The sequence below is a fragment of the Rhipicephalus sanguineus genome, unplaced genomic scaffold (assembly GCF_013339695.2).
Source record: "Rhipicephalus sanguineus isolate Rsan-2018 unplaced genomic scaffold, BIME_Rsan_1.4 Seq1020, whole genome shotgun sequence".
In the NCBI taxonomy this organism is placed as follows: domain Eukaryota; kingdom Metazoa; phylum Arthropoda; class Arachnida; order Ixodida; family Ixodidae; genus Rhipicephalus; species Rhipicephalus sanguineus.
In genome coordinates, this window is record NW_023614181.1 from 2,135 (window position 1) to 11,598 (window position 9,464).

Sequence of the window (9,464 nt, forward strand, 5' to 3'; positions counted from 1 at the left end):
CAGCACTCTCAAACGTGCTTCGAAGCGGAACAACCGGCGCGTGAAGAGCGGCGAAACTGAGCGGCCGCGTCTCTAGGCATCGGCTTCCCAGTGCGTCAGCATTTTTGACGGCTGCACACGGCAAGAAAACGCCATCGTCCTCGAGAAGCGTCAGTATGGCGGCAAGCGCGCCGGTTGTTTCGCTCGAAGCACTGTCTGAGAGCGCTGCAGTACGGTAGCGCATGAGCGCAGTCGCGTAGTTTTATTTGATATTTCGCGGGAATCCTTTCAAAGTCAGGAAAAATCGCCACCCAGCATGTACATAACCATACGAAATTGGATCGATCGTTTTGGAATGCCAACTACGACGTCACAAAACGCACTTGGTCGACTTGGTCCTAAAGTGAATATTAAAATTATTTTACATAATTGAACTTAGTTAATCAACCAATTAGGCGCAAAATAAAAATAAAATATCGTAACTAGTGTCACATGACGTTAAACTACTTGCCATTGGCTTCGTTCCGTTGCCGCTAACAACCTTCTTTTTTCAATATTATGTTCTAGTCAGTGGCGTAGCCAGGGAGAGACACACCGGTCCCCCCCCCCCCCCCCCCCCCCCCCGAGATTTTTTTTTTGCCATTGCATACAGAGCTCCAAATGACACACGATCACATTTGCCTGCCCGACCCCCCCTTCAGATCAAGGAGGTGCCCCCCCCCCTCCGAAAAATATTTATGGCTACGCCCCTGGTTCTAGTTGAGTGAAACACCCTGTATAGTACTTATTCACTGTGATTGTTTGCTACGAAACCGCCTTGCGATTTCACTAGATATATTCGGTTCTATTTTCCAAGTTTCTGCAAAGTTTTTTCTTTTAACCGTTACACATCACCAGGTAATTTGAGCTATAAGTGGTAATAGTGTGTACAGCAGTAGTATCCTGCGACGCTTTGTGTCACAACAATACGTCTAAGACGTTTCTGGGCGGCACTAGAATTCTCTCTGAGAAGGAATGTTAAAAGAATGCACGTTAGTGAATATGTCGCTAGCTAACGCTTTACGCCAGCAGATAAGTAAATTTTGGAAAGTCACTGCAGTTTTATGTCGTCTATGTACACCCGATGCGTCAAAAAAAAAAAAAATATCGCTACCAGCATTGTTGCTGCTGTACAGCTGACGCGTTATCCGGTATCGCTAAAATGGTAATAATGGTTTACGGACAAGGTAGGACTGCACAGCGGTATTTGCACCATAGTGCGAAGGCTTCTTATGGACGTTCTTGTAAGTAGATGGCAACCCGCTAGCTGGTCAGCAAGTAGAGCAGCGAAACCCATCTGTTTCAAAAGTGACACGCAAAAACCGCAGACAACACAGCGTATGAAGACATGTCATGTTAAGCAGCTGTCTAATTAAGAGTATCTCTCTATCTCTCCCAATCCTAATAAGTTGTTTCGGAATAAAATGAATATACTTTCAGCAAGAAAGAACTTTTGGGATACTAACAGGTATTTCATTAAAATTAAACAAAGTTGTTTGCAGTTAAGAAAGTTTTAAGCAAGCATTTTTGTACGCAGGTGTCTGCTGCTTCATTATATAGATGTATACTAGCAAACTTTCCAATGTATCGAAGTATCTTAAGATACAGTTGGGAAGTATCGTATCGGATACGATTATTCCGGTGGTATCTTGTATCTGTATCTCAAATACTTGATGCCCGAGTATCTTGTATCGGTATCGGGATACAACTTCAAAGTCCCTTTGTTCAGCCCTGCCGTCATGAACTTCTACAAAGAGTGCTTGAACCCCCTTTATGCATGTCTGTGCGTGTGCTTGTATGTGTTTGTATAAGTACACATTCAAAATTGTAAAATCTCGGAGGAAGGGGTTTGAACCCCCCCCCCCCCGGCCCCCTCGGATAGGCCTGTGTAGAGGGGTTCTTTCTTCATTACAGGCAAGTAAAGCGTCATATTCAACAAAATGTCACGCTGAGTAGAAATGTTGATTCCAAACACATACCGCGAATGTTTCCGCCGAGGATGTAAATAGCTCTGACTTGCTTCGTGATATTCGGTTCCACAAGAAGCGCTATGGCCAGGTTTGTCAACGGACCCAACATCATCAGTGTTAGCTGGTTCGTATGGTTTTTGATGAGTTCAATCATTTTCACGTAGCCATATTGGTGTATGTCTCCAGCGCTGTTGTTTCCCATCTCGTAAAGGCCACCTGCATTGCCGAAGTTGTCTTCACCGAAGTACACAGCCTCGTAATCCCAGAATCCGTCGATCGGACGGTCAGCGCCTTTGTAGACTGGAACCTGGAAGGTAACAGTGTGTTTGTAGACAATTGTGTAGACTTCGAAAAGAAGCCTATTTTATGTTCGGACGTGTTATTTTGAAACCCTGAATTGTAACTTCGCAAGCGCTCGATCGAGTAACGTGATATTGGTGGCGTTTTATTAAAATAAGTGAATACAATTAAATCTTTTTCTTTGTGTTTTTTTTTTCTTATAACGTAAATTTCTTCCTCAGCGTTCTTGTTGTGGTGCTTGACTGCTGACCCGGCGGTCACGGGATCGAACCGCGGCCTCGGCGGGCGCATTTCGATGGTGGAAAATGCACTTTAAAGAACTTGTTCGAAATTTCCGGAACCTCCCACTACGGCGTCTCTCATAATCGTATTGTTGTTTTTGGAGGCAAAATCCAGCAATTAATGTTTTCAGCGTGCCTGCATGTGATGGTAAGCAGGAAGAGCAGGATGGGGGAAAGGGGGGAGGGAGTGAGTGTGGGAAGCGCGTAGTAAGGAGAAATGCGTGCTCCACTGGGCGCGCATGTTTTCCTTATTTATGGAGCCAGGCTATAGGAGACCTCTAGCTCCGCGTCCGTCTGAGCGCGCACGCGCGGCACGCGCACGCCCCCCATTTTGCAGTGCAAGGCCTAACGAGCGGCACTCTAAGGAAAAAATCCACGCAGAATCTCCTTTGGGAGTTGTCTAAGCGACGCGTATAAGCGTTGAGTTTTAACGCTCATTCACACCTGCGACTATCGGCCGTGAGATCGACCTATAGGTGGCGGCAGCGTCGCCGTGTTAGTGTAGAGAGGCGGTCGGAGGCGCGTATACAAATGCACACAGCGGCGCTTCGTTGTGAGCAGTTTGAGCCGATTGTCGGCGAATAAAATGCGTTGATTGCTGCTTACTGGTAATATATACACTCCTCATTGTTGAATCGATGCACGAAGATCATCCAACGTTCCTATTACTAGTGAGATAAGCGCAATCTGCAGATGAAAGGGATGCTCGCCCCTAGTAACGTTGGCTCGCCCTGGATGACAGTCTGCGCTTACGCACTATAGTATATTGTTGTTTTCTCCGTACGTGTTTAGCTTGTGTTCTGTGTACTACGCACTGCAGTAGCATGACTGAACTACTTAGGTGTTTATTCTTGTTCATTTGTATACCAGCCCATATTCCTGTGCAATGAGTTCAATAGCACTGTTCACGCGAATGCTCATACGCAGGTAAGAGTTTAGCACAGAGCTTTCATCGATTGATTACGTGCACGACAGTGATGCCACAAAGGTCCGGTTATTTTGTGGAATAAGTGTCTTTTTTTTTCAAAATAATAATGTCCGCTGCCTCCATCAATTTATAACAACTCCACACAAACGCTCAAGATAATGTGAAAAAAAAAAGGATGAGGTTTTGCGCGAAATTATACTACATAAATGTAAGGCACGCCATCTGGCTAAGAACACGGGTGGTTCTGCATAAATTTCGCCCCAAGTTCAAATTGCGCGCGGCAACACCGTTTTATCACTGCCGTGTCATTCCATTGTCTGTCTTTTTTTAGGGACAGTTTGAGTACCGAAGTCTCAAACTTCACTCGATAGAAATATTTCGCTGTAGCGGGACCACGACCGTAAAATAAAAGGACATCTTAAGCGCAACTAAAGCTCATCATGAACTATAGTGCCGCAGTTATACACCTAACAACAACGCGAAAGTGCATGAGCCTAGCTTTTGTTTACCACGGAGTCGCTAAAACGCTGAATTCACACACAATTTAATGCTCGTCATGTTTGGGACTATGCCAAGCGCACTTTACGATGTGCTTGAACCAGAAAGCGGCATCAGCACTGAAATGATTCTGGCGAACGAAGGGTACGGCAGCAATACACAGCCCTCTCGAAAGTCGCACTCGCTGATCTTATTGCAATGCGCATGCAGCCGAGCAAGCCCATTTGTTTTTGTACACAATGTTAGGTATACGTACGAGCAGTTAAAATCGCGCTAACATGACAGAACAAACCGCCCTTTGAGAATGTGCAGGACGTACGCGCACATGCAAACACGACGTGGCTAGCATACGACGCAGGGAGCAATCCACATTAGGCGCGCTTCAGCCAGTAGCCGCCAGGCGGCGACTCCGCTCGATCTCGCGGCCAATAGCACCGGTCGCTCGACCAAGTTAGTCGCAAATGGCCGCTTTGGTCGTAAAGCGACTGCTTTGGCTCACTCGCTAGCTGCTCCTGTGTGACGACGGGCATAAGTAGCACGCAGGTGTGAACGTCGGTCGCCTTCAGTCGCTTTTTGGTCGCAAGTCGCAAATAGTCGCGTGACGTGTTCTAGTCGCAGGTGTGAACGAGCCTTTATTGTAGGTAGCGGCCATCCCTGAAACGCTTTTTTCGGGCGGCATCGGCGTGGCTTCTTTCTTCTTTTCTCCAGCACTCGTCAACGTCTCGAACGGCCCCATGGTACGCGCATCCCGCGACTACCAAAACACGTGTTTGGCATCAAAATTTCGCGAAGGTTGAATTTTCTTGATGTGCAGACGGGTCCACTGTTGAAGGGAACACTTGCGTGCAGGGCACGTTCGGATTTCGCTCTCTCGCAAAACCATAGTGGCTTAGATTTCCATAAAACTACTGGTGGTTGACAGTTCTGCCACTTTTTGACCAACTCGTGCAGTGCATGGACAACGTTTCCCTGTCCACTTGCTGTTAGAGGGCCAGCAAAATGAAAGGTGCTCATTGGAGTGTTCCCTTTAACAGTGGACCGTACTGTACATCCTTCCAGTCGGCTTTACATCTTGTTCTGCAGAGGGATTTTTTTTTACTGCTACGAAATTAAATCTAGCCTTCATAGAAAGTGTTATCTTTCTTCATTTGTTTTGCACCACGGGTTCAGCGCATTCGTCTAGGTGAGGCATATTCGTATTTTGCAAGCATGTGGCCCTCGGCGCACCTTCCGCATTCGTTCCGCCGCCAGGTTTCTCGTCCACGACAACGCTGCCAACAAAATCTGTAACTGCTAACAAGCTTAGCTCCAAAGAGTTTTAATGCAATCGGCTTCATGTACAACAGGTCTTGGTCAGAACCAAAACACTATTTTAATGAAGCAGGAACTTGGGACTAATTAAATGCTGTCTGTGTATATGTTATTAGAGGGTCGTGCCCTCTCAACGTTGCCCACTGAAACTTGTTAAATCTCGGCCTACCTTTTGAAGTCAAGTTTTTATGCTGGCCATTTAGGTGTCGTATTACGGTGAACTTCGACAGATACCAAAGTGGCAATGTTAAAAATGTATGGTTATGATCAATAATGCGTTGCTTCAGGAATACATACCGACCTATTTTATACGTCTCCTCTATGCTGAAGTTTTCTGTCATGGATCTCCAATTATTTCTGTCTTACTGCAGCTGACACCGTTGCATTTTAGATTTTGCTTGTTTTATTGGAGTCTTTTTTCTCTACACTTGCGCAGAAGCGTGATAAAATGTTTGCCATATGCAAACAACTATAGGAATATTGGAATGAAACAAGCGTAGGAAATAGTAATACTGTTCTGGCTCTCGCAACGCCGATCTTACAAAAAAATCTGGTAAAACTATTATGGGGGTGCCGTAAAAAGTTTCCAAATTGTCGCAGGAGAGAGCTATAGCAGTATGCTGCCATGCATTAATAAAGAGATGTTGCAGTTATGCCAAGCCGCAGTGATTCTATTAGTGCTTGGGATGTAAAAATTGAGGTGGATTTCTGAATCAATTTCACGATGCTTATCGAAAAACAAATATCACGCAGAATCTTCTTTGGTAGTAGTCTAGGGCCCGTATTCACAAATGAAACTTACCCTAGACTTATGACTTAAGTAAGCGATCGGCGCTTAACGCGTTTCACGAGCAACCTTGTACTTAAGGTAAACTTAAATCGGCACTTAACTGCCGGAAAGTCAAGTACAGCTAGCGGCTACCTTAAGGGCGACTTTCGTTGTTTTCTCGTCAAAAAAAATCGCCGACTATTACGGCAGTCTCGCCGACAACGCCGAGTTTGCTTGACGTGCGGAAGAAATTACGCAGGATGAAGCACATCCTTACCCGGCGCCGTTACGCCCAGTTCTCAGGGATCGGCAGAATCCCATAGAGGCGTATAACGACGCGCAAATCCTGTCGCGGTACCGCTTTTCCAAGCGAGCGGTGCTACGCATGTTGGAAATGCCGCCGCTGGGCCCAAAGGACAACTGAAAGCTTCAGCGTAAAAAATGCTGCGCACAACCACCGAAGATTGAATACTAGAAGCTACCGTCTATGTCACTGAAATGCTAGACTTCACCACCAACCGGTGGTGAATAAGGTGCGTTCGTCCATTCCAGGCATGTCACGAGCGCCTTAGAGCACCGTCACGTATACGTCGACGGAAATGCTAAATGGCGCCCTCACTTTTCCTGTTTTGTTCAATAGCCAATCAGCGCGCACCAAAGGCGACACGTTTGCGATTGTCGCCTTTTGCGATCGTTTGAGAATACGGCCACTGGAACATTTACATTCAGAGATGCGCGAAAGTGAGTCATTTATTTGTGCTTAATTTAATGAAACAAGGGTAAAAACTTCTATAGCCTCGTTCCCAGGAGCCTCACTTTCCCAGAAAAGTGGTACTTTCATAAGTGAGCCTTAAGTGCAGTTTCTGAAACTTTCCCCAAACTTCTCTTAAACTTGTACTTTTTTGTAATTTCAAAAGTCAACTTTTCGCGAAAGTTAATTCTTGAATACGGGCCTAAGTGATGCGTAAGCGCTGCTTTTTATTGTATAGGTAGGGGCGGATCCTGGAACGCCGCTTTCGGGCGGCATCGGCATGGCGTCTTTCATCTCTCTAACAAACGTGCGCCTGCCATGGGAAAGCTTCCGCAACGCTGTTCCACGGCACATGCATCCCGCGAGCACTAAAATGCGCATTTGGCATGAAAACTTCGCAAAAATGGAGTTTTCGTGATGTGCACAATTCTTCCTGTCGGCTTTACTCTAGTCCTGCAGATTCCACTATCTCGAAATTCAACGAAGCCTTCACAGGGGGTGTCATCTTGCTACACATTCACTTTGCAACGCGTGCGTGCAACGCATTCTTGTAGGTCATATATGTTCCTATCATGCAATCATGGATGCGTAGCGTAGTGGTTAAGCTACTGGCCTTCGGTGCATGAGGTTCCAGGCTTAAACCCAGGCACCGGAGTGAAAAGTTACTTCCTTTTCATCATTTGTTTATTGCAGCGATCGTCTTATGTCAATGACAGAGACAGACAGACGGACCGACGGACGGTTTTTAAATGCGAAGCATTTCTTAGCGAACGTTTGGCACTTGGAGCGTTTCTGTCTATCTATCTATCTAGCCGCCTATGTCTCGGTGCTCTCATGATCGCCTCCTTAATTTGGTGTAGACCAAAATTGGCATAGGAGGGTAACATGATTTGACGACTATGACTGTTGGGTCATGACATGAATACGTTGAAATCATTTCGCGTGCTTCGTCAAACCCTTTCCTCCAGACACGTGTGGCACACACCCCTTTACCACGGGCCGCGGTGTACGGGTATGCGCCACAGGTGATTGACAGTTTATATGTATCCAGGAGGCGAGAACAGACATTGGTAATTTAAACGAGCGAGTGTTAAGAAAAACCGTCATCGGCAGCGTTGAGCGACGAATGGAAAGAATAAGAATTAGGATCCCAGTAGGAATGGAACCCAAGCATTCTTCCGAATCCAAGAACCCAGGTATCGTACCACAGAGCCACGCTAAGTCTATAAACTGGTTTGGAAAAACAGCCTATGTAGGCGTAATATCGGTGCAACGTCAATTGTGTTTGTGGTGCTGGCTATCTAATTTTACAAGAAAGCAATAAACACTACATATGTACTCCTACGATAAAGGCGTCATATCAGATTAACATCTGTGGTTCCAGTGTTGGCTCCGCTTTTATAGCAGTCTAATAAACATTACATTTGTATTCCTATGATTCAGCAAGCTATATTGAAGTATTGCTCGACCCCGGTGGAATACATTACCGAATGTTACGCGCGATATTCACATGACTGCACCATAATGTGCACTTAGTTTCGATAATAATGACGCATGTACTCTAATGTGAGGGCTGACGTTACGTCGCACCATAAGTTACCCTTTAAACGCCAGTGTTGTCGACGTGCCTGGTAAGCCCACGATGTCCACATGGCTACTACACTTACAAAAACACGTCGATCCACCTCGTAACGCTTGGCTCAAAGCCATAAAGTACAGCGTGGGAGTACTCGCTGACTGCTTCGCATGAAACCGATTCCCGTAACGCGTGGGTCCTGCCGAATTTTTCGTTGAGTCGGCATGGTAGTGCTTGCAGATTTTAAATCAGCTAGCTGAGACTTGGCTTACATCCTACAAATATTTCATAAATAGTCGCATGTAGGCCTCTATAAGTGAACTGTATCAAAAAGAGAATTCGTAAAATTATTCCTTTGTACTTACGTCCGTGCGGTTTATCCGGTTCAGTACCCTCAGGGTGTTGTTGTAGGCATTTGACAGGTTTGTGTTGCCAGCCACTACGGTAATTGCCCTTAAACACACGTTCGGAGATGTACCGGCAAACGTAATGGCCATCGCATCGTCCACGCCAGTATCAACGTCCATCAACAGCTGTATCAGCTGTGTCTCGTTCTCACCGGACTGAACTCGTTTGAAAAGCATCAAAAATGCGGTAAGTGCGTAGACTCTACTCGCAGTTTCTCCCGGCCTCATCGCTGGGCATTCGTTCTCACTGGCACAACTCACACGCGCAGCAGACTGAGAGCGATTCACTGTTCGAGCTGAGGGGCGCGGTACCTGGCGCTCGTGAGTGGATGGTAATCACGCAAAAGCGGGAGCTCAAGCGCAAAGGATGGTATTTAACTGTGGGCGCCCAAATTAAAGCTACCGAAAGTCAGCATATACGTAGAACGTCTTTGTTCACTGTCAGTTTTTAAGTACGTAACCTTTATTATATTTAGGCATGTTTCTAAACATAGGTGTGGACGTAGGTCACGAAAAATAAACATGTTATAGGTCGTCAGTGTAGGCATCCACTGAATTGTCACCTGCGTCACTTTTGACGTTCCTACCGTTCTTGACCGATAAGCATTCAGGAACAATAGCTTCGATAGAGCAGCACTCATCAGTAAGCAACAAC

General features: G+C 46.0%; 1 protein-coding gene across 1 annotated transcript; it reads right to left on the minus strand.

The window, feature by feature from the left end:
- Window positions 1-1,925: 1,925 nt before the first annotated feature.
- On the minus strand, window positions 1,926-9,196 carry LOC119375916 (uncharacterized). The gene is made up of 2 exons (XM_037645940.2): window positions 8,768-9,196; window positions 1,926-2,295 (listed from the first exon to the last, which is right to left on the minus strand). Exons 1-2 carry the CDS (start codon window positions 9,035-9,037, stop codon window positions 1,951-1,953), a joined length of 615 nt encoding a protein of 204 aa, XP_037501868.1. The 5' UTR covers window positions 9,038-9,196; the 3' UTR covers window positions 1,926-1,950.
- Window positions 9,197-9,464: the final 268 nt, after the last annotated feature.